Source organism: Carcharhinus amblyrhynchos, chromosome 3 (assembly GCF_965287045.1).
Source record: "Carcharhinus amblyrhynchos chromosome 3, sCarAmb.v2.hapA, whole genome shotgun sequence".
Lineage (NCBI taxonomy): Eukaryota > Metazoa > Chordata > Chondrichthyes > Carcharhiniformes > Carcharhinidae > Carcharhinus > Carcharhinus amblyrhynchos.
In genome coordinates, this window is record NC_137326.1 from 65521367 (window position 1) to 65547538 (window position 26172).

Below are 26172 nucleotides of genomic sequence, written 5' to 3' on the forward strand. Positions count from 1 at the left end.
CATATTCCCCTATTCATGTACTGGTCAAGATGCCCCTTAAAAGACACGACCGGATCCGCTTCTACTACCTCCCCCGGCAACAAGTTCCAGGCACCCACTATGCCCTGTGTAAAAGATCTGCCTCGTACATCTCATTTAAATCTCGTACCTAGCATCTTAACCCTTCGCCCCTAGTAATTGATTCTGGGAAAAAGCTTCTGACTATCCACTCCGTCAATGCCTCTCATAATCTTGTAGACTTCTATCAGGTCACCCCTCACCCTCCGTTGCTCCAGTAAGAACAAACCAAGTTTCTCCAACCTCTCCTCACAGCTAATGCCATCCAACAGGCAGCATCCTGGTAAATCTTTTCTGTACCCTCTCCAAAGCCTCCACATCCTTCTGGTAGTGGAGTGACCAGAATTGAACACTATTCCAAGTGCGGCCTCACTAAGGTTCAACAATGTTGCAACATGACATGCCAATTTTTAACCTCAATACAAGACAAACAAACTGTATGCCTCCTTGACTACCTTCTCCACCTGCATTGCTACTTTCAGTGACCTGTGTACCTGTACACCCAGATCCCTTTGCCTCTTAATATTCTTAAGGGTTCTATTTACTGTATATTTCCTATCTGTATTAGACCTTCCAAAATGCATTACCTCACATTTGTCCGGATTAAGCTCCATCTGCCATCTCTCTGCCCAAGTCTCCAACTAGCTGCATCCTCTGATGGTCCTCATCACTATCTGCAAATCCACCAACCTTTGTGTCGTCCACAAAGTTACGAATCAATCCAATTACATTTTCCTGCAAATCATTTATATTTCACAAACAGCAAAGGTCCCAGCACTAATCATAAGAACTTAAGAAATAGGAGCAGGAGTAGGCCATCTAGCCCTTCGAGCCTGCCGCACCATTCAATAAGATCATGGCTGATCTGAAGTGGATCAGTTCCACTTTCCCACTTTCTCCCCATAACCCTTAATTCCCCTGTCTATCAGAAACCTATCTACCTGTGACTTAAATATATTTAGCGACGTCGCCTCCACCACTTCAACAGGCAGAGAATTCCAGAGATTCACCACCCTTTCAATGAAGAAGTTCCTCCTCAACTCTGATCTAAACTGCACCCCCCTCCCCTTATCTTGAGGCTGTGCCCTCTAGTCCTGCTATCCTTTCTAAGCGGGAAGAATCTCTCTACCTCTACCCTATCCATCCCCTTCATTATCTTATACGTCTCTATAAGATCCCCCCTCAGCCTTCTAAACTCCAATGAGTACAGACCCAGTCTATTTAGTCTCTCTTCATAGTCCAACCCCCTCATCTCTGGTATCAGCCTAGTGAACCTCCTCTGCACTCCCTCCAAGGCCAATATATCCTTCCACAAGTGCGGCGACCAAAACTGCACACAGTACTCCAGCTGCAGCCTCATCAGAACCCTGTACAGTTGCAGCAAGACCTCCCTACTTTTATCTTCTATCCCCCTCGCTATAAAGGCCAACATTCCATTTGCCTTCTTGATCACCTGCTGCACCTGTAGACTGGGTTTTTGCAACTCATGCACAAGGACCCCCAGGTCCCTCTGTACCGTAGTATGCTGCAGCTTTTCGCCTTTTAAATAATAATCCTTCCTACTATTATTTCTGCCAAAGTGGATAACCTCACACTTGCTAACATTATACTCCATCTGCCAGGTCCTCCCTGAGGAACACCACTTGTCACAGTCCTCCATTGAGAAACGCACCCTTCTGCTGCTACCCTCTGTCTTCTTTGACCGAGCCAGTTTTGTATCCACCTTGGCAGCTGACCTCTGATCCCATGTAACTTCACCTTCTGTGCCAGTCTACCATTAGGGACCTTGTCAAAGGCCTTAGTGAAGTCCATATAGACAACATCCACTGCCCTACCCTCAATCATCTTCATCACTTCCTTGAAAAACCAGATCAATTTCGTGAGACATGACCTCCCCTTCACAAAACCACGTTGCCTCTCATTAATACATCTACTTATTTCCAAGTGGGAATAAATCCTGTCTCGAAGAATCCTCACCAATAATTTCCCTAGTAAGGCTCACCGGGCTATAATTACCTGGATTATTCTCACAAACCTTCTTAAACAAAGGAAAAACATTGGCTATTCTCCAGTCCTCTGGGACCTCCCCTGTGGCCAGTGAGGATACAAAGATTTCTCTCAAGGCTCCAGCAATTTCCTCCTTTGCCTCGCTCAGTATTCTGGGGTATATCCCATCAGGTCCTGGGGACTTGTCCACCTTAATGTTTCTCAAGAACCCCAGTACCTCCTCCTTTTTGATCTCAATATGACTCAAACTATCAACACATCTTTTCCCAGACTCATCATCCACCAAGTCCTTCACTTTGGTGAATACTGACGCAAAGTACACATTTAATACCTCGCCCATTTCTTCTGGCTCCATGCATAGATTCCCTTCTTTGTCCTTCAATGGGCCAACTCTCTCCCTGGCTACCCTCTTGCTCTTTATATATGTATAAAAAACACTGGGATTTTCCTTAATCTTACCGGCCAATGCTTTATCGTGACCCCTTTTTAGCCCTTCTTACGCCTTGTTTAAGTTTATTTCTACTTTCTTGTATTCCACACTTGTTTCGTGTGTTCCCAGCCTCCTAGCTTTGACAAATGCTTCCTTTTTCTCTTTGACTAGGCTCACAATATCTTTCGTTATCCAAGGTTCCCAAAACTTGCCATAACTTATCCTTCACCCTTACAGGAATGTGCTGATCCTGAATCCCTATCAACTTACACTTGATAGCCTCCCACATGCCAGATGTTGATTTGCCCTCAAACATCTGTCCCCAATTACAAATGTAGGGATTCTATGAAAAGTATGTGTGAAGTCGTACGATGTGCCCTTCAGCAACTGTGTGGTTAAATCAAAATAACTATCTGAGACAAAGAACAAAGAACAAAAAACAGCCCAGGAAACAGGCCCTTCGGCCCAACGAGCCTGTGCCGCCATCTCAACACCACCAGTTCCCCCCCCTCCACCCATGACCCTTATCTAATATTTTGTGGCCATCCATATTGAGGGAAACTAATTTAGGGACAATTTATTACTGCCAATCAGCCTAACAGCACATCTTTGGGGTGTGGGAGGAAACCGCAGCACCCGGAGAAAACCCACGCAAGCATGGGGAGAATGCGCAAATTCCCACAGACACTGGCCCAAATCCATGTGTCTGCACAGCAATCAGTGATAGTCACTGAGCTGTCATCTTGCCCAGTATCTGGTCCAGTTTAAGCACACACTAATGACATGAAGCACTAGGCCAATCTCGAACAACCAAGAGCAGCCCAAGTACGACCCATCACGTGTATGCCCCTCGTTGAACACAAGGTGGACCGACTTAAAACCTGTGAATGAAAAAGAGAAAAAAAACATTATTATTGTACCATATCCATTTACCTTACCAGGGACGCCCCAATGCTAATGACCCTTATTTAAAACAATCTCCTATATCCACCCATCTCCAAACCCACTCATGTGCCTGTCTAAGTTACTCTTAAACAACCGTAGCGTGTTTGCGTCCACCACATTACGTGGCAGAGCATTCCATACCCCCACTACCCTTTGTGAAAAACCTCCCTCTAATATCTGTGTTATGCCTCTCCCCCCTCACCTTAAGCCCATGGCCCCTTGTCCTGTGTGTCTCTATCATAGGAAATAGCCTACCTCTGTTTACTCTATCTATACCCTTCATAATCTCATATACCTCGATTAGATCCCCCCTCAGTCGCCGTCTTTCAAGGGGAAACAGCTCCAATTTATTCAATCTTTCCTCATACCCCAGTCCTTCCACACCAGGCAGCATCCTGGTAAACCTCCTCTGCACTCTCTCCAGAGTCTCCACGTCCTTCTGGTAGTAAGGCGACCAGAACTGGACGCAGTACTCTAAATGCAGCCTAACCAACGTTCTGTACAACTGCGACATTAGACTCCAGCTCTTATATTCTATACCCCTTCCTATAAAGGCTAACATACCACAGGCTTTCTTCACCACACTCTCCACTTGCACTGCCACCTTCAAAGACTTGTGCACTTGCACCCCCAGGTCTCGCTGCAATTCTATACTCCTTATGGGCTTACTCTTTATCATATAACTCCCCCCTACATTATTCCGGCCAAAATGCATCACCTCACATTTATCCGGATTAAACTCCATTTGCCTCTCTCTGTAAAATCAACAAATAATACTTTATTTACCTAACTGACAGTGAACAGGTTAACTAAACTATTAACAAACCAAGTACAACATTATTCTAATGGAATGCTGGTTAGATAAATACAATTCCAACTTATTAATAAAAAAAAGACCTTTTAGTCACTCTCTAAATTACAACCAGGATTTGTTGTCTTCCAGAATATTCTGTCTTCTTTCTTCTTTGCTATCGAGGTTGGGCTTTCTTGTAAGACATAAATGAAGCCATGAGAACCAGCAGTTCTTGCTCTCTCTATCTCTACCTCAGAGCTGTGAGCAGTAACAGGTGGCACTTTGTGTCACTGTCCCTATCTTTTATAGCCTGAATGACATTTCCCACAATATAATTGGTTCTCAGGTTACCAAAACATCAATTTCAAATCTAATAGACGCTTGGTATCCAAGTGCCTAATTTAAACTGATTGGCTAAAATTCAAAAATAGTCTGTTGCCAAGGCAAACCTGCTACTTTGGCCTTTGCTATAATGTTTCAGTCTGTGTACTGGCACCATATGCACCCACATTTATTTTAACTTTCTAAGTACAGAAAAAACCTTTTAAAGGGACAATGCAATGCTTTCACCTTTTGGCATTTTACAATTTTAAAAATAATTTTACAAACATGAAATCCTAACATTCTACTCAACTTCACAACACATCGGGGGGCACAGTAGCACAGTGGTTAGCACTGCTGCTTCACAACTCCAGGGACCTTGGTTCTATTCCTGGCTTGGGTTACTGTCTGTGTGGAATTTGCACATTCTCCATGTGTCTGTGTGGGTTTCTTCCAGGTGCTCCAGTTTCCTCCCATAGTCCAAAGATGTGCAGGTTAGGTTAATTGGTTGTGCTAAAAAATTGTCCCTTAGTGTCCTGAGATGCGTATTTTAGAGGGATTAGTGGATAAAAATGTAGGGGACATGGGGATAGGGCCTGGGTGGGATTATGGTCAGTGCAGACTCGATGGGCCAAATGGCCTCTTTCTGCACTGTAGGGTTTCTTGATTCTATGAACACTTCCCTTCACTTAAAAAATTAACCATTATCATGAAAAGATGGCTTCATTTTTTCTTTTCCTTTTAAATTCGTGATGTCTTCCGCAATAACATTTTCATGACCCACAACATGTGCAATCTGTAAATTAAATGCTTGTAACATGAGACTCCAACGATATACTCCAGTGTCGTTCTCCTTAAATCTTTCCAGAAATGTCAAAGGATTGCGATCAGTATACACAAAGATCTCTGATGCATTGTTTGTAATTCAAATATTAAAATGTTTTAAGGCCATTACTAAACTTAATAACTCCTTTCAATGGTGGAATATTTTGTCTGGTGGATATTGAGTTTTTTAAAAAATAACCAATTGGCCTTTCAATTCCACAGTCATCCTTCTGTAACAACACAAGTGGATGCATTTGGTAGTAATCTTCCAAGAAGCCTTAAACACTGGAAAAGTCCCACAGGATTGGAAATGTTATTCAAAAAGGGAGGGAGACAAATACAGGCAACTATCAACCAGTTAGCTTAACATCAATCACTGGGAAAATGTTAGCGTCTATTAGAGGTCTTCAAAATTATGAAGGGCATAGACAGCATGGATAGTCAGAGGCTTTTCCCCAGGGTGGAAGTGTCAATTACAAGAAGGCATAGATTCAAGGTGAGGGGGGGGGAAGTTTAAGGGAGATGTGCGGGGGAAGTTTTTCACGCAGAGAGTGGTGGGTACTTGTTATATGCTGCCAGGGGGGATGATGGAAGCAGGCACATTAGAACAACAAAAAGCACAGGAACAGTCCCTTTGGCCTTCCAAGCCTGCGACAATCACACTTACCCATCTAACCAACTGCTTATATCCCTGTATTCCCTGTTTGTTCATATACCCATCAAGGCAAGTCTTAAATGTGGCTAACGTAACTGCCTCAACCATCTCACTCGGCAGTGCATTCCAGACCCTCACCACTCTGAACATAGAACATAGAACACAGATCACTACAGCACAAACAGGCCCTTTGGCCCACAAGTTGCGCCGATCATTTCCCTACCTACCAGGCCTATCTATAACTCTCAATCCCATTAACCTGTGTAAAAAAACTTACCCCACATATTTCCACTGAACCTTTCCTCCCTTATTTTGAACTCTGCCCCCTTGTAGATGTTATTTCTGCCCTGGGAAAAAGCTTCCAACTGTTCACTCTTATCCACACCCCTCATAATTTTATAAACTTCTATCAGGTCACGCCTCAACTTCCATCTTTCCAGGGAGAACAATCCCAGTCTCCTTGTAGCTAATACCCTCCATACCAGGCAACATCCAGGTAAACCTCTTCTGCACTCACTCCAAACCCTCCATGTCCTTCTGGTTTTGTGATGACCAGAATTGGACAGTAATCCAAATGTGGTCTAACCAACATGATGCCCTGTCCAATGAAGGCAAGCATGCCAAATGCTTTCTTCACCACCTGTGCTATCACTTTTAAGGGTCTGTGGCCCATACTCGCAGATCTGTGTGTCTATGCTCCTGATTGTTCTGCCGTCTATTTTGTAGCACTCACCTTAATTGGTTCTACCAAAATCCATCACCTTGCATTTGTCCAGATTAAATTCCATCTGCCATTTCTCCGCTTAATTTTCCAGTCTATCTATATCCTGCTGTGCTCTCTGACAATCTTCATCACTGTCTGCAACTCTGCCAATCTTAGTACCATCTGCAAACTTGCGAATCAGAGCAGCTACATTTTCTTCCAAGTCATTTATATATATTATAAACAGCAGAGGTCCCAGCACTGATCCCTGTGTAACACCACTAGTTACATAGCTCCATTCAGAAAAACGCCCTTCTATCACTACCCTGCGTCTGCTATGGCCAAGCCAGTTCTGAATCCATCTAGCTAGTTCACCCCAGTCCCAAAAGATTTAATTTTTTGTACCAGAGGGACCTTGTTGGATGCCTTACTAAAGTCCATGTAGACAACATCCACAGCCTATCCCTCGTCAATCATTTTTGTCATCTCCTCAAAAAACTCAATTAAATTAGTGAGACATGACCTCTCATGTGCAAAACCATGCTGTCAGTCACTAACAAGATCATTCAGTTCCGAAGTGTACAGATCCTATTCCTAAGAATCTTCTCCAACAGTTTCCCTATCACTGACGTCAAAATCACTGGTCTATGATTACTTGCTACTCTTCTTAAATAACAAGACAACATTGGCTATCCTCCAATCCTTTGGTACCTCACCACTGCCAATGAAGAAACAAAGATTTCTGTTAGGGGCCCATCAATTTCATCTCGTGTCCCTCAATAATCTGTGATAGATGCCATCTGGCCTTGGGGATTTGTCTATCTTTATAATATTTTTTAATTCATCTAACACTTCCTCCCTTGTAATGGTTTGTTCTAAAGGGTTTACACACCCCTCCATGACACCATCAATTGACAGTTAAATGCTAAATTAGCAACATTTAAAAGGCATCTGTGTGGGTACACGAATAGAGAGGGAATAGAGGGATTCAGACGAGTAAGGTTTAAGATTGTTCTTTAAGTTCAGTTAGGGCATCATGATTGGCACAGGCTTGGAAGGCCGAAGAACCTGCTCCTGTGCTATATTTTTATTTGTTCTTTGTCAGACAAAGCAAAAAATCTGAACACTTGCTATGTTACTCTCATCTTAATCTTCTCACTTTTTATCAGTTTTTGGTCATCTTTTGTTAGTTTTCAAAACTTGTCCAATCCTCTGGCTTACCACTAATCTTTGGCTACATTGTATTTTATTATTTCTGCTTAATACATTCCTTAACTTCCTTGGTTAACCATGGTTGATTTATACTCTCCCTGGAAGGTGTTAACTGCTCCAAACAGACTATACTAGAACAGAACCTAAAATCCCTTCCCACTGAATCCCACTGCACTCCATCCCAATGGATCCAAATTCCTCCTTATTCTCACTGTGCTCCCAGTAGCACAAGGTATAATATCTTCCATCATCCCATTTCCATCACTAAGGGGTCCAGCATATCCTATTTGAGTTCCAATATGTAATTAGTGATTACAATCAGCCCTGATCTCTAGGCTGAAGTTATCTCTCACATACCATTGCCTCCAGCTCCCTGATCATGAATGCTACAGATGGGGTTATGGTGCTCGCGTTCTATGCAGGCTCGCAGAACTCGGTTCATCTTCTGCTCCATCTCAGCATCACCTCGTTGCACTGCGCCAAAATCCAGCTCTGCTGTGTTGTCTCCCTGCACCTGGATGGACAGAGCATGGAGGAAACAAAGAAATTGCAAGAGATGTTGGGGTTGCCTCTCCAAACCCCTCCCCCAAACACTGTTCACTGCACCTCAACAACAATTGCACTGATACTTACCTGGATCGAGGAGGCAGCCCCTCCTCCCACTCCAATTCGATAGACTGGGCCCCCAATCTTCACCACCTCCATTTCTGAAATCAGAGCATGGGTCAGTGAAGGAAGTCAAAATGCACACGATTATAGACACGGCAAATATCAAAGCAGATCATCAAAATACAGATTACAATGTGATCAGCACACAGCACACAGGACAGCGGGCTCCGCACGCAGCACCCAACACACAGACAGCATGGGCGGCATACAATACCCAATAGTACACAGGAGAGTGGGGTCAGCACACAACATCCTGCATATTGAGTGCTGTGCACTGACCCTGCACTCCAGTGTTTGGGTGCTGCACGCTGATCCTGCTGTCCTGCGTATGGGGTGCTGTGTACTGATTCCACTGTCCCGTCTATTGAACACTGTGTGCTGATCCCACTGTGAATTGGACGCTGAGTGCTAACTCTCTGACCTGTGTATCGAGTGCTGTGTTCCGATCCCACTGTCCTACAAACTGGGTGCTGTGTGCTGGCCCCACTGTTCTGTGTGAAGAGCAAGAGGAAAAGGCAGCAAGGAGAATAAGAAAAGTTACAGGCAGAGAAATCAAGGGCATAGTCAGATAAGAAAAAAGAGTAAAAAATAGCAAGGACAAGAAACGTTAAAAGGGCTTACCTTAAGGTTTTGTACCTGAAAGCTTGGAACATTCAAAACAAAATGAATGAATTGATTACGCAGATAGATGTAAATGGGTATGATTTAGTTGGCATTACGGGGACATGGTGCCAAAGTGACCAAGCATGGGAGCTAAACATTTAGGGCTATTCAGTGTGTACGAAGGTCAGGCAGAAAGAAAGGTCGGTGTTGGCATTGTTGATTAAAAAGATATCGATATGATATTGAGAAAATATATTAGGAGAACATTGGTAGGGTGTTAATTGAATATTTCACAACTGTCTGCACCCATGAGAATGAGAAGGTAGTTAGACAGACTGCAGGGCTCAAGAGAAAATCATAGGAAGTGATAAGTATTGGTGGGCTTAAAATGGACAAATCTCAGGTCCCGATGAATTGTGCTGCAATGACAGAATTCTTTGTCAAGGTGGACAGAATCTCAATGAAGGTAACTATGATATTATGAGGCATGAGTTGTATATGCTGGACTGGGAAACATTATTGAAAGGAAGATAGTGGTCAGGCAATGGCAAGCATTTAAGGAACGAATAGGTGAACTCCAAAAATTTATTCCATTTGGCGCAGGAATGGTAAGGGAACTGTGGCCAAACTATGGGTTACAGGGGAAAATTACAGACAGAATCAGATTCAGAGAAGAAGCATAGAAATCGGCAAGCAAAAGACCTGAGGATTGGGAGCAGTTTAAAATTCAGCAAAGCAGGAGCAAGGGATTGATGAAGAAGGGGAAAATAAAGTATGAAAATAAGCTAGCTGGAAACATAAAAACTGAATGTAAAAGTTTCTATAGGAGTGCAAAGAGAAAAAGTTGACAAAAATGAATGCAGGCTTCTTACAGTCAGAGAGGGAGAACTCATAATGGAGAACAAAGAAATGGTGAGGAACTAAATTCGTACTTTGCTCAGTCTTCACAAAGGAAGACATGAATAATGTACCAGAAGTTCTGAGAGAAACAAGTTTTAGTGAGGAGCTAAAGAAAATCAGTGATTCTTCAGAAGGAACTCTTCAAATGCAGACAATAAAACGAAAACAAAACTTACTCCAACTTATAAATCAAAAGAAGGGTTTAATAAAGAAACATCGTTACTCCAAACTCAGACCTCACCCTGGACCAATCCAAGCTCGATATAATTCTACTCAGGTTCTTATGTATTGAGAGTCAGCTGGTCAGCTATTACATCATTTTGTAATTGATTCCATGGTTTACTGGGTCAGCTGTCCCTTACATCTTGTTACTATCTGTCGCATTACATCCAATACAAAATTGTCACCGATTGCATTTTAACAATCAGCATTAGCCGAGAAAAGGTTTTGGGGATTGAAGGTGGATAACTCTCCAGGGCCTGATAATCATCATCCCATAGTACTTAAGGAAGTGGCCCTGGAAATAGTAGATTCATTGGTGGTCATTTTCCAAAATTCTGTGAACTTTGAACTGGTTCCTACAGATTGGAGGTTGGCTAATATAAGCCCGCTATTCAAAAATGGAAGTAGATAGAAAACAAGGAATGATAGACCAGTCAGCCTAAAGTTAGTACTGGGAAAACTGCTAGAGTCCATTGTCAAGGATTTCATGTCTCAGTATTTGGAAAGTAATGGTATAATCAGACAAACTCAACATGAATTTACAAATCATGCTTTACGAATCTATTGGAATTATTTGAAGATGTAACTGGGAGAATTGACCAAGGATGGATGTGGTGTATTTAGAGTTTCAGAAGGTTTTTGAACGTTACAACGCGTGGGATTACAGGTCATATCTTGAGATGTATTGAAAGCTGGTTAGCAGATTGGAAACAAAGAGTTGGCAAAGTGGGTACTTTTCCAATTGGTAGTAATGACTAGTGAGGTACCACAGGATACTGACCCCAGTGTTCAGTGTATGCTGACCCCACTGTCTTGTGTAATGGGTAATGTGTTCTGACCCCACTGTCCTGTGTATTGGGTGCTGTCTGCTGACACCACTGTCCTGTGTATTGACCCCAGCTGCTCACATTATAGATTAATGATTTGGAAGAGAGAAGTAAATGCGCTATCTCCAAATTTTCAGATGATACAAAGTTGGGTGGGAGGGTAAGCTGTGAGGAGCATGCAAAGATGCTTCAGCATGACTTAGCAGACTGAGTGATTGGGCATGGCAAATGAGGTAGATGAATGTTAGGTTATCCACTTTGGTAGCAAAAATAGGAAAAGAGATTATTATTTAAATGGGTGTAAATTGAGGGGGGCAGATACTCAGTGAGAACTTGATGTCCTTGTACATCAGTCGCTAAAAGTAAGCGTACAGGTACAGCAGGCAGTGAAGGCAGCAAATGGTATGTTGGCCTTCATAGCCATAGGATTTGAGTATAGGAACAGGTATGTTTTACTGCAATCGTTTAGGGCATTGTTGAGGCCACATTTGGTGCACTGTGTGCAGTTTTGGTATCCTTACCTGAGGAAGGATGCCCTTGCTACAGAGGGAGTGCAGTGAAGGTTTACCAGACTGATTCCTGGGACGACATGTCTGTCATATGAGGACAAACTAAGTTGGTTAGGTTTGATTTCATTGGAGTTTAGAAGAGCAAGGAGAGATTTCATAGAAACTTATAAAATTCTAACAGGATTAGACAGGGTAAATTCAGAAAGAATGCCTCCGATGGTGGGGGAATCCAGAACTACGGGTCATATTCGAGGACTGAGGTGAGGAGAAATTTCTTCACCCAGAGCGTGATGTATCTGTGGAATTAACTATCACAGAAAGTAGTTGAGGCTGAAACACTGATTTTAAGCAGAAATTAGGTATAGCTCTCTAGGGGCTTAAGGGATACAGGGATATGGAGGGGAGGCAGGATCAGGATATTGAATTTGATGATCAGCTATGATCAAAATGAATGGCAGAGCAGGTTCGAAGGGCTAAATGGCATACTCCTGCTTCTATTTTCTACGTTTCTATGTACTGGGTGCTGTGTGTTGACCCCACTTTCCAGTGTATTAGGTGCTGTGTTCCAACCCCACAGTCTTGTGTATTAAGTACTGTGTGCTGACTGTACTATCCTGCGTATTAGTTGCTGTGTTCTGACCTCACCGTCCTGTGTATAGGGTGCTGTCTGCTGACCCTGCTGTCCTGTGTATTGGGTGCTATCTGCTGACCCCACTGTCCGTTAGAGGTAACAGGGACTAATTATAGTCTCAACAGAAACTAGCTCCCAAGTTATATCCCAAACTGTGGATATAACATGAGTTGATACAAAGCAGATTCTGGGCAAAGACATGTTTCCTTTTTCCTCCATTCAAGGAATACACAAAAAAATGTGTTAAGAGACAACGGCATTTTGCCCTCCATGCTAATCTGGTGTTCTAGTTTTACTGTGCTGATCTGTGATGGTGAGAGCTGCAGAATATCCACAGGACACTGCAGCGCTGCACATGCGCTGAATGTGATATCGGCCAGCTGCTGATGAGACACTATAGTACTTATCCACAACAAAATGGGCCAACTCATGACATTCCCAGGACAGGTACAGCATAGGGTTATAAACAAGACTCATTGAACACTCTCAGGCACAACCCCAGAGACCCATGGCTGGTCCCTGATCCTTGATTCTGCAAAATACCAACAGCCCATTAACTCAAGCAGATGCACCTGGTTCTGGTTGCTCCTTGTGAACGTGCTGATCTTCAATGGTTCCAATACCAGCGCTGAACATCACTGGTTTCAACCACTCTCTCCTCTCTCGACCAGCGAGCAGCAAACCAAATGAGCGCGCAAATCCTAAAATCAAAACGGAATTAGTCAAATCCAAACACACATGAATCTGCAGCTAGGAGGACCTGACCAGCAGGCCCCAACATTAATCCATTCCCACAACCTGACCAGATCCAGCAGGCCCCAGCAATAATCACTGCTCACATCCTGACCAGATTCAGTAAGCCACAGCAATAATCCATTCTCACAAACTGAGCAGATCCACTAGGCCTGACCACTAACCCCTGTCCACAATCTGCCCAGATGCAGAAGGACCCGCAATAATCCCTTCCTACAACCAAAACAGATCCAGACGCTCAAGACTAACATCCTGTCAGGATCTGACCAGATGCAGCAGGCCCCTGCACTAACCCATTCCCACAACCTGACCAGATCCAGAAGGCCTCAGCACTAACCCACTCCCAGAATCTAACCAGATCCAGAAGGCCCCACACTAATTCCTTCCCACAACCAGAACAGATTCAGAAGGCCCCAATACAAATACCTTGTCAGGATCTGACCAGATGCAGCATGTCCCTGCACTAATTCACTCTCAGAACATGACCGGATCCAGCAAGCCTCAGCATTATCCACAACTCAGAACCTGACCAGACCCAGGAGACCCTAGCATTAAGCCATGCTCAAAACCTGACCAGATCCAGCAAGATCCTGCGCTAACCCATTCCCACAACCTGACTAGATCGTGCTGGCAACAGTGCTAACCACAACCTAATCCATTCCCAGAACCTGACCAGATGCTTCCCAGGAACTAATCATATCCAACAGACACCAGCACTATCACTGCCCACAACCTGACCATAAGGTCCCAGCATGAAACCGTCCTCAGAACATGACCAGATCAAGCAGGCCCAGCACTAATCCCTTGCCACAACCAGAAAAGATCCAGAAGGCCCCAGCACCAACCCATTCCCAGAACATGACCAAATCCTACAGGCCCTGCATTAACTCCCTCAGACCTGACCAGACCTAGGAGGCCCCTGCACTAACCCCTGCTCAGTAGCTGACCAGATCCAGGAGGACCTAGCACTAATGCATTGCCAGAACCTGACCAGATCCACCACGCCCCTGCGCTAATCCATTCCCACTACCTAACCAGATTCAGCAGGCCCCTTCCCACATTCTCTCCAAATCCAGGAGACCCCAGCACTAGTCCATTCCTGTTATCTAACCAGATCCAGCAGACTGCAGCACTAACCTATCCCCATATTCTTACCAGATCCAGGAGGCTTCAGCAATAATCCTTGCCCACAACACAACCACATCTAGCAGGTTCAAGTGTTAATCCATTCCAAGAACCTGACCAGATTCTGCAGGATCCAGCACTAACTGTTTCCCAAGAGCTGACCATATGCAACATGCCCCAGCACTACCCCTGCCCACAACCAAAAGACCCCCAGCACTATCCCATTCCCAGAACGTGACTAGATCCAGCAGGTCGCAGCACTAATCCCTTCCCATAACCAGAGCAGAACCAGGAGGCCCCAACACCATCCCATTCCCAGAAGATGACCATATCCTGCAGGCCGCAGTATTAACCCCGGCTCAGACCTTACCAAACCCGGGGGCTCCAGCACTAACTCCTGATCAGAACCTGACGATATCCAAGAGGCCCCAACACTTACCCATTCCCATATCCTGACCAGAGACAGAAGGCTCCAGGCATTAACTCCTGCCCACAATCCATCCAGATCCAAAGGCCCCAGCATTTGACCATTCCCAGAACCTGACCACATCTACAAACTCCAGCACCAGCCACTGGCCACAACTTGATCAGACCAAGCAGGCCCCAAAACAAACCCATTCCCACATGCTGACCAGATCCAGGGGGCCCCAGCACTAACTGCTTCCCAGGACCTGAGCAGATCCAGGAAGGCCCAACACTAAACAATTCCAAGTACCAGATCAGATCCAATGTGCCCCAGCACTAACCCCTTTCCAGAACCTGATCAGATTCAGCAGGCCCCAGCACTAACTCCTTTTCCACAACCTGACCAGATCCAGGGAGCCCCAGGATTAACCCATCCCAGACCTGATCAGATCCAGGAATTAACCAATCACCAATGCCCAGATCTGTTTGTGTCTACCATGACTTACCAGCCAGGACTGGCTCTCCAAACTTGTTACCATAATCAGAAGTTCCATTACTGGCCTCTATTGCTATCTCCAGGGGCCGTGCAAAATTGCCAGGATAAGGGAATGTCTCATCTTCCCAGGGTTGCTTGTAGCCTAAAGACAGTAGAATTATTAGTATGAATCAGTACACACTATCAGAAATGGATGTTTTGGTTAGACTGAGCCTAGCAGATACTGGCACAGGAAGAGCAGACAAATTGAAATGCTGCCAGTAGGAATTGCAGACAAAGAACAAAGAAGAGTACGGCACAGGAACATGCCCTTCAGCCCACCAAGTCTGCACCAACACATAACAACTTTCTAAAGACCTTTTGCCTCTACATGGTCTGTAAGGCTCTATCCCCTGTCTATTCATGTGTCTATCATGTCTTTTAAACTCTGCCCGAACTGATGAAGGCAAAAATGCCATTCGCCTTGTGTTGCCACTTCCAGGGAACTATGGACCTGGATCCCTCTATATATTAATGCTTCTAAAGGTTCTGTCATTTACTGTATACTTCCCTCCTGCATTAGACTTTCCAAAATATATCAATTCACATTTGTTCAGAATAAATTCCATCTGCTATTTCTGTACCCAAGTCTCCGGCCTATCTATATCCTGCTCTATCCTCCTCACAATCCGCAGCTCCCCATATCTTTGTGTCATTCACAAACTTACTCATTAAACCACCTACATTTTCCTCCAAATCATTTTTAGAAACAACAGGGGTCCGAGCACTGATTACTGCATAACACCACTAATCAGACCTCCAGTCAGAAAAACATCCGTTCACCATTAGCCTCTTCTCTGTAATCAAGTCAGTTCTCTATCAATCTTACCAGTTCACCATGGCTCCCACGTGACTTCACCTTCTGTACCAGTCTGCCGATACGGACCTTTTCCAAGGCTTTACTAAAGTCCATGTAGACATTATCCAATGATGTGTCTTTATTAATAATTTTTGCATTTCCTCAAAAAACTCAATCAAATTAGTGAGACAGGACCTTCCAGCACAAAGCCATATTGCCTATCACTACTAAATCCATATTTGCCAAATCTGAGTAAATTTTGCCCAGAAGAATCTTTGAACAATTAATGGACACACAGTTCACTGGCCACTGAACAAAGAAAATTATAGCACAGGAATAACCCCTTCGGCCCTCCAAACCTGCACTGACCATGCTGCCAGTCTGAACTAAAACCCCCCACTCTTCCGGGGACCATATCCCTCTATTCCTTCCTATTCATGTATTTGTCCAGACACCCCTTAAAAGTCACTATCGTATCTGCTTCCATGGCTCCCCCGGCAGTGAGTTTCAGGCACCCGCCACACTCTGTAAACACTTGCCTTGTACATCTCCTTAAAACATTGTCCCTCGCACCTTAAACCATTGCCCCTTCATAACTGACTCTTCCACCCTGGGAAAAAGCTTCTGACTATCCACTCTGTGAATGCCCCTCAATCTTGTAGACTTCTATCAGGTCACTCCTCAAAATCCATCATTCCAGTGAGAACAAACCAAATTTCTCCAAACTCTCCTCATAGCTAATGCCCTCCCATACCAGGCAACATCCTGACAAATGTTTTCTGTACTAGAATTGAATACTATATTCCAAGAGCAATCTAACCAAGATTCTATAAAGCTACAACGTAGCTTGCCAATTTTTAAACTCAATGCCATGGCTGATGAAGGCAAGCATGCCGTATGCCTTCTTGTCTACCTTCTCCACCCGTGTTGTCACTTTCAGTGACTTGTGTACTGTACATCCAGATCCCTTTGCCTATCAATACTCTTAAGGGTTCTGCCATTTACTGTATATTTCCTATCTGTATTAGACCTTCCAAAATGCATTAACTCACAGTTGTCCTGATTAAACTCCATCTGCCATCTCTTCGTTCAAGTTTCCAACCAATCTATATCCTGCTGTATCCTCCTACAGTCCTCATTGCTATCTGCAATTCCACCAACCTTTGAGTTATCCACAAGCTGAGTAATCAAACCAGTTACATTTTCCCCCAAATCATTTATATATTGCAAACAGCAAACGTCCCTGCACTGATCCCTGAGGAATGTCAGTAGTCACAGCCCTCCATTCAGAAACGCACCCTCCTGCTGCTTCCCTCCGTCTTCTTTGACTGAGCCAGTTCTGTATCCATCTTGTCAGCTCACCTCTGATCCTATATGACTACAGCTTCTGTACCTGACTGCCATGAGGGACCTTATCAAAGGCCTTACTGAAATCCATGTCGACAACATCCATTGTCCTACCATCATCAATCATCTTCATCACTTCTGCGAAAAGCTCAATCAAACTTGTGAGACACGAACTCCCCTTCACAAAACCATGTTGCCTCTCGCTGATACATGCACTTATTTCCAAGTGGGAGTAAATCCTGTCTCGAAGAATCCTCTTCAATATTTTCCCGACCACCGACGTGAGGCTCCCCAACCTGTAAGTAGCTGGATTATCCTCGCGATCCTTCTTAAACAAAGGAACAACACTGGCTTTTCTCCAATCCTCTGGGACCTTCCCTGGAGCCAGTGAGATTACAAAAATTTCTCTCGAGGCGCCAGCAATTTCCTTACTTGCCTTTCTCAGTATTCTGGGGTATATATCCCATCAGGCCCTGGGGACTTGTCTACCTTAACGCTTTTCAGGAACCCCAATACCACCTCCTTGTTAACCTCAACATGACCCTTCCCACCCCTTCCCCAGACTCATCATTCATCAAGTTCTTCTCTTTGGTGAATATTGATGTAAAGTACTCATTTAATACCTTGCCTATTTCCTCTGGCACCATGCATGGATTCCCTTCCTTGTCCTTGAGTGCACCAACCGTCTCCCTGACTAATCCTGCTGGCCAATGACTTTTCATGACCATCTGATTAAAGATAGTGACAGAAGCAGTTACTGGCTCCAAATATGAAGTAAAGTTGTTCACCTGGGCACAGAAGATTCCCAAAGCAGTAGCCTGCAGTTCCAGCAATGGCATGTGCCCCTCGCCCTGTGCACTGTATGTCCCGGATCCGACCCCCGGTTCCAGTTGTAGCACCACTGAAAGGAGCAACACCTGAAATACAGACGGGAAGTTAACACAGAGTAACATGTCAACATCCCCCACACAGACTGATAATCACATCTTGGTACCCACACAACACTAAGGAACAACGCACCCAATGCTGCAAAGCACAACACACCCACTGAGCAGCAAAGCACCCAACACCGGGGATACACAGCAACGCACCCAGCACCAGGAAAACAGAACAACACACCGAACACCGAGAAACACAACACACCCAAGACTGAGGAACACGTCTCAGCCAACAACACCCCTAACACTGAGAAACACATCTCAGCCAACAACACCCCTAACACTGAGAAACACATCTCAGCCAACAACACCCCTAACACTGAGAAACACATCTCAGCCAACAACACCCCTAACACTGAGAAACACATCTCAGCCAACAACACCCCTAACACTGAGAAACACATCTCAGCCAACAACACCCCTAACACTGAGAAACACATCTCAGCAACACCACCCAACACTGAGAAACATGTCTCAGAGGTTTAAAAAGCAGGCCGCACTATACAACGGGCAGCGTCAGTAACGGGCAGTGGACTGAGCAGGTAGCAGAGTGAGAGCTAAAGGGCTTTGGTTCAACGGGCTTAGGCGGAAACGAGCGAGGCAAGATAGGTTTAATTTTTAGTTTTTTTTCTGTGTTCTTTGAAGAAAAGGGGAATTATGAGTGTGAGGCCAGTCTGCTCTCAGTGTAGATGTGGGAGGTCCTAGAGTTTCCTAGCCTCCCGGACGTCCATATCTGTGCCAGGTACATCGAGCTGCAGCTCCTAAGGGTCTGCATTAGTCTGAAACTGGAGCTGCAGCCTGAAGACCTTCGTCCTGTCAGGGAGAACGAGGAGGTGATAGATAGGAGTTACAGGCAGGTGGTCACACTGGGGCCACTGGAGGCAGGCAAGTGGGTCATGGTTAGGAAGGGGAAAGGTCAGGTGCTAGAGAGCACCCCAGTGGATGTGCCCCTTCACAATAAGTACTCCTGTTAGAGTACTGTTGGGGGGGACAGACCACCTGGTAGAAGCAGCAGTGGCTGTACCTTCGGCACACAGTCCGGCCCTGTAGCCCAGAAGAGTAAGGAAAGAAGGAAGACAGTATTAACCGGGCAGTCTACAGTGAGGGTTCGGACAGGCAATTTTGTGGAGGCAGACGGGAAACTAGGATGATAGTTTGCCTCCCTGGTGCCGGGATCAGGGATGTTTCTGGTTGCATCCAAGAAATTCTGAAATGGGAGGGAGAGAAGCCAGAGGACGTGGTACATATTGGTACCACTGACATAGGTAGGAAAAGGGAAAGGGTCATGAAAAGAGAATGTAGGGAGTTAGGTAGAGAGTTGAGAAGGAGGAAAGCAAAGGTGGTAATCTCAGGATTGTTGCCTGTGCCACGAGAAGGTGAGAGCAGGAATGGAATGAGGTGGAGGATAAATGTGTGGCTGAGAGATTGGAGCAGGGGATAGGGATTCAGGTTCCTGGATCATTGGGACCTCTTTAGGGGCAGGTGAGACCTGTACAAAAAGGACGGGTGGCACTTGAATCCCAGGGGGACCAATATCCTGGCAGGAAGGTTTGCTCAGGCTACTGGGGAGACTTTAAACTAGAATGACTGGGGGGAGGGAATCAAAATGAAATGACTGGGAGACAGGAGGATAGATTGCAAAAAGAGAGAGATTGTCGACAGTGAGAGAGGGAGGATAGGCAGGTGATGGAGAAGGGGAGCGCTCAGGCCGAGATGTGTTTATTTTAACGCAAGGAGTGTTGTTAACAAAGTGGATGAGCTCAGAGCATGGATCACTACTTGGAAATATGATGTTGTGGCCATTACAGAGACTTGGATGACTCAGGCAGAGGACTTCTTGCCGGTTTCAATGTTTCAGGAGGGACAGGGAGGGAGGCAAAAGAGGTGGGGGAGTGGCACTGTTGATCAGGGATAGTCTCACAGCTGTAGAAAAGATGGACACCATGGAGGGATTGTTTACGGCGTCTCTGTGGGTGGAGATTCAGAACAGGAAGGGATCAATAACTTTACTGGCTGTTTTCTATAGGCCGCTCAATAGTAACAAGGATGTTGAGGAACGGATAGGGAAACAGATCCTGGAGAGATGTAATAATAACAGACTGGTTGTTATGGGAGACTTTAATTTCCCAAATATCGATTGAAATCTCCCTAGGGTAAGGGGTTTAGATAGGGAGGAGTTTGTTAGGTGCGTTCAGGAGGGTTTCCTGACACAGTGTGTAGATAAGCTTACAAGAGGAGAGGTTGTACTTGATTTGGTATTGGGTAATGAACCAGAACAGGTGTCGGATCTCTCAGTGGGAGAGCATTTTGGGGATAGTGATCATAACTCTATCTCCTTTACACTAGCATTGGAGAGAGATAGGATCAGACAAGTTAGGAAAGGGTTTATCTGGACTGAGGAGAATTACGAAGCCATCAGGCGGGAAATTAGAGGCATAAATTGGAAGGAGATCTTCTCGGGAAATGTACAGAAGTAATGTGGCAGATTTTCAAGGAATATTTGTGTTGAGTTCTGCACGACAACGTTCCAATGAGACAGGGAAGTTTTGGTAGGTTACAGGAACCATGGTGCACAAAAGTTGTAATGAATTTAGCCAAGAAGAAAAGTGTACAAAAGGTTCAGGGAGCCAGGTAATATTAGGGATCTAGAGGACTTGTAGGAAGGAACTTAAGAAGGAAATTAGGAGAGCCAGAAGGGGTCATGAGAAGGTCTTGGCAGGTAAGATCAAGGAAAACCCCAAGGCATTCTACAAGTATGTGAACAGCAAAAGGATGAGATGTGAAGGAATAGGGCCTATAAAATGTGAAGGTAGAAAAGTTTGTATAGAACCGTAGAAATAGCAGAGGTATTCAATGAATACTTTACTTCAGTATTCACAGTGGAAAAGGATCTTGGTGGTTGTAGTGCAGGCTTGTGGCGGACTGGAAAGCTTGAGAATGTGGACATTAAGAAAGAGGATGTGTTGGAGCTTTTGAAAAGCGTCAAGTTAGATAAGTCACCAGGACCGGATGGGATGTACCCCAGGTTACTGTGGGAGGCAAGGGAAGAGATTGCAGAGCCTCTGGCGATGTTTTTTGTGTCATCGATGGAGACGGGAGAGGTTCCGGAAGATTGGAGGGTTGTGGATGTGGTTCCTCTATTCAAGAAAGGGAGAAGAGATAGCCCAGGAAATTATCGACCAGTGAGTCTAACCTCAGTGGTTGGTAAGTTGATGGGGAAGATCCTGAGAGGCAGGATTTATGAACATTTGGAGAGGTATAGTATGATCAAAAATAGTCAGCACGGCTTTCTCAAAGACAGATCATGCCATATGAGCCTGGTTGAGTTTTTTGAAGATGTGTCTAAACACATTGACGAAGGAAGAGCGGTAGATGTGGTTCATATGGACTTCAGCAAGGCGTTCGACAAGGTCCCCCACACAAGGCTTATTCAGAAAGTGAGGGGGCATGAGATCCAAGGGGACATTGCTTTGTGGATCCAGAATTGGCTTGCCCACAGAAGGCAAAGAGTGGCTGTAGATGGGTCTTTTTCTGCATGGAGGTCGGTCACCAGTGGAGCGCCCCAGGGATCTGTTCTGGGACCCTTGCTCTTTGTGATTTTTATAAATGACCTGGATGAGGAAGTGGAGGGATGGGTTGATAAGTTTGCCAATGACACAAAGGTTGGAGGTGTTGTGGATAGTTTGGAGGGATGTCAGAAGTTGCAACGAGACATAGATAGAATGCAAGACTGGGCAGAGAAGTGGCAGATGGACTTCAACCCAGATAAGTGTGTGGTGATTCATTTTGGTAGGTCAAATAGGATGATGGAATATAATATTAAGGGTAAGACTCTTAGCAGTGTGGAAGATCAGAAGGATGTGGTTAAGAAGGCATATGGTGTACTGGCCTTCATCAATCGAGGAATTGGATTTAAATTCAGGAGATAATGCTGCAGCTTTATAAGACCCTGGTCAGACCCCATTTGGAGTACTGTGCTCAGTTCTGGTCACCTCATTACAGGAAGGATGTGGAAGCCATTGAAAGGGTGCAGAGGAGATTTAGAAGGATGTTGCCTGGATTGGGTGGCATGCCTTATGAGGATAGGTTGAGAGAGCTCGATCTTTTCTCCTCAGAGAGATGAAGGATGAGAGGTGACCTGATAGAGGTTTATGAGATGTTGAGAGATATTGATCGAGTGGATTCTCAGAGGCTTTTTCCCAGGGCTGAAATGGCTGCCACAAGAGGACACAGCTTTAGGGTGCTGGGAAGTCGGTACAGAGGGGATGTCAGGGGTAAGTTTTTCACTCGGAGGGTGGTGGGTGCATGGAATTGGCTGCCGGCAGTGGTGGTGGAGGCAGACTTGATAGGGTCTTTTAAGAGATTTTTGGATAAGTACATGGGACTCAATAAGATAGAGGGTCATAAGTAAGCCTAGTAGGTAGGGACGTGTTTGAAGCAACTTGTGAGCCAAAGGGCCTGTTTGTGATGTAGTTTTTCTATGTTCTACATCCCAGCAACAACACCCAAGACTGGGAAACACGTCCCAGCAACAAACACCCAAGACTGGAACATCTCAGCAACACCAAAATTGAGATACAATCTCAGCATCACCCTGATCTCACACTAACCAGTGAGAAACACATCTCAGCAACAACACCCAACACTGGGAAACACATCTCAGCAACAACACCCAACACTGGGAAACACATCTCAGCAACAACACCCAACACTGGGAAACACATCTCAGCAACAACACCCAACACTGGGAAACACATCTCAGCAACAACAAATTTGTCTCACAAATTTAACTGAGTTTTTTGAAGGGGTAACAAAAAAGGTAGATGAGGGCAGTGCAGTTGATGTTGTCTGCATGGACTTTAGCAAGGCACCACATGGTAGGTTGTTGCATAAAGTTAAATCTCACAGGATCCAGGCTGAGGTATCTAAATGGATACAAAATTGGCTTCTTGATAGAACCCAGAGGGTGGTTATAGAGAGTTGTTTTTTCACAGTGCAGGGCCCTCTGTTATTTGTCATTTATATTAATGATTTGGATGAGAATATAGGGGACATGGTTAGTAAGTTTGCAGATGACGCCAAGATAGTAGACAGTGAAGAAAGTTATCTCCAATTGCAACGTGATCTTGATCAATTGGGCCAGTGGGCTGACGAATGGCAGATGGAGTTTAATTTAGACAAATGCAAGGTGATGCATTTTGGTAGACTGAATCAGGGCAGGACTTACTCAGTTAATGGTAGGGCGTTGGGGAGAGTTACAGAACAAAGAGATCTAGGGGTACATGTTCATAGCTCCTTGAAACTGGAGTCACAGGTGGACAGAGTGGTGAAGAAGGCATTTGGCATGCTTGATTTCATTGGTCAGAACACTGAATACGGGAGTTGGGACGTCTTGTTGCAGTCGTACAAGACCACACTTGGAATACTGTGTGCAATTCTGGTCACACTATTATAGAAAGGATATTATTAAACTAGAAAGAGTGCAGAAAAGATTTACTAGGATGCTACTGGGACTTGATGGATTATAAAGCGTTATAAGAGAGGCTGAATAGACTGGGTCATTTTTCTCTGGAGATTAGGAAGCTGAGGGGTGACCTTATAGAGGTCTATAAAATAATGAGGAGCATAGACAAGGTAGATAGTCAATATCTTTTCCCAAAGGTAGGGGAGTCTAAAACTAGAAGACATAGGTTTAAAGTGAGAGGGGAGAGAATCAAAAGTGTCCGAGGGGCAATGTTTTCTCGCAGAGGGTGGCGAGTGTCTGGAACGAGCTGCTGGAGATAATAGCAGAGGCAAGTACAATTTTATCTTTTAAAAAGCACTTAGCCAGTTACATGGGTACAATGGGCATACAGCGATGTGGACCAAATATGAGCAATTGGGAATACAAAGAACAAAGAACAACACAGCACGGGAAACAGGCCTTTCGGCCCAACGAGCCCGCGCCGCCATCTTAACAAAGCATTTTTCCTACACCTCTCTTGACCCGTGTCTATGCTTATGGTACCCCCATTGGAAATAGCTTAGGGATTTTAAAAAAGTAAGGGTGGCATGGACAAAGTGGGCTGAAGGGCCTGTTTCCATGACTCTATAACACCCAACACTGGGAAACACATCTCAGCAAAAACACCCCACAGCAACGACACTCTACACTAGGAAATACATCTCAGCAACAACACCTAACACTGAAAAACACATCTTACCAACCTACCCAACACTGAGAAACATCTCAGCAACACCCAACACTGAGAAACATTCCTTAACAATACCCAATACTGATAAACACATCTCATCAACACCCAAAACTGATAAACACATTTCAGCAACACCCTGATCTCACACCCAACACTGAGGAAACACATCTCACCAACAGAACCAACACTGAGAATCACATCTCAGCAACACATTCAACACTGCGAACACTCCCCAAAACAGGGCAAGCACACAGAAACACACATCAGCAATACCCTAACACTAAGAAACTCAAAAGCAACAGACCCAACGCTGGGCAACACAAATGCAAAGTGATGCATTGTGGTAGATTGAACCAAGGCAGGAATTAGTTAGGGGTAGGATGTTGGGGTAAGTTACAGAATAAAGAGATCTAGGTGTACGTGTTCATAGCTCCTTGAAAGTGGAGTCACGACATCGAATACAAGAGTTGGAATGTCTTGTTGAAGACATTGGTAAAGCCATACTTGGAATACTGTGTGCAATTCTGGTCACCCTATTACAAAAAGGATATTATTAAACTAGAAAGAGTGCAGAAAAGATTTACTAGCATGCTGCTGGATTTGATGGATTGAATAATAAGGAGAGGCTGGATAGACCAGGACTTTTTCCTTTAGAGAGTAGGAGACTGAGGGGTGATCTTATAGAGGTCTATAAAATAATGAGGAGCATAGATCAGCTAGATTTATGCTGAGATGCGTTTCTCAGTGTTGGCTGCTGCTGAGGTATGTTTCTCAGTATTGAGTGTTGTTGCTGAGATGTGTTTCATGTTGAGATGAGTTTCCTAGTGTTGGTTGTTGTTGCTGAGATGTGTTTCCCAGTGTTGTGTGTTGCTGATATATATTTCTCAATGTGGCTGTGTGGCTGAGACATGTTTCTCCGTTTCTGGGTGTTGCTGAAACGTGTTTCTTAATACTGGGCGTTGTTGCTGAGATGTGTTTCTCATTGTTGGGGCGTTGCTGAGATGATGTCCTCAGTGTGTGTTCTCTTGAGAAGTTACTTATTGAGTGTGTTGCTGTAATGCTTTTTCTAAGTGATATTTAGATTGCTGAGGTGTGTTTCTCAGTGTTACAGTTGTTGCTGAGATGTGTTTCTCAGTGCTGGGTGCGTCGCTGAGGTGTGTTGCATTGAGTGTGTGTGTGTCCCGAGATGTGATTCCCAGTGCTGGGTGTGTCACTGAGATGTGTTTCCCAGTGTTGCGTGTTGTTGCTGAGATAGAGTCATAGAGGTGTCACTAGCATTTCCCAAAGGTAGGGAGTCTAAAACTAGAGAGGTTTAAGGTGAGAGGGGAGCGATACAAAAGTGTCCAGAGGGACAATTTTTTCACACAGAGGGTGGTGAGTGTCTGGAACAAGCTGCCAGAGGTAGTAATAGAAGCGGGTACAATGTTGTCTTTTAAAAAGCATTTAGATGGTTACATGGGTATGATGGGCATAGAGGGATATGGGCCAAATGCAGGCAATTGGGATTAGCTTAGGGTTTTTTTCAAAAAAGGCGGCATGGACAAGTTGGGCTGAATGGCCTGTTTCCATGCTGTAAACCTCTATGACTCTATCTCAGCGACACACCCAAGACCGGGAAACACATCTCAGCGACACACCCAACACTGGGAAACACATCTCAGCGACCAAATATCACTTAGATAAACACCACATCAACACGCTCAATGAGTAACAACTCAGGAACATCGATACACTAAGGGCATCATCTCAGTGACACCCCAACAACGA

The 26172-nt window shown here is 44.7% G+C and overlaps 1 protein-coding gene across 3 annotated transcripts in view; it reads right to left on the reverse strand.

Moving 5' to 3' along the window:
• pfas (phosphoribosylformylglycinamidine synthase) overlaps window positions 1-26172 on the reverse strand; it is a 158706-nt gene that overhangs the window by 87211 nt on the left and 45323 nt on the right. For 2 of the 3 annotated variants that reach the window (XM_080184910.1, XM_080184925.1), the window contains 7 exons: window positions 18062-18190; window positions 15099-15230; window positions 12882-13010; window positions 9239-9260; window positions 9039-9103; window positions 8582-8655; window positions 8306-8462 (listed from right to left, as the gene is read on the reverse strand). In XM_080184910.1, coding sequence (XP_080041036.1) covers window positions 8306-8462; window positions 8582-8655; window positions 9039-9103; window positions 9239-9260; window positions 12882-13010; window positions 15099-15230; window positions 18062-18190 — 708 coding nt within the window. The remainder of the gene's footprint in view (window positions 1-8305; window positions 8463-8581; window positions 8656-9038; window positions 9104-9238; window positions 9261-12881; window positions 13011-15098; window positions 15231-18061; window positions 18191-26172) is intronic. The other variant, XM_080184918.1, reaches the window with a different exon arrangement.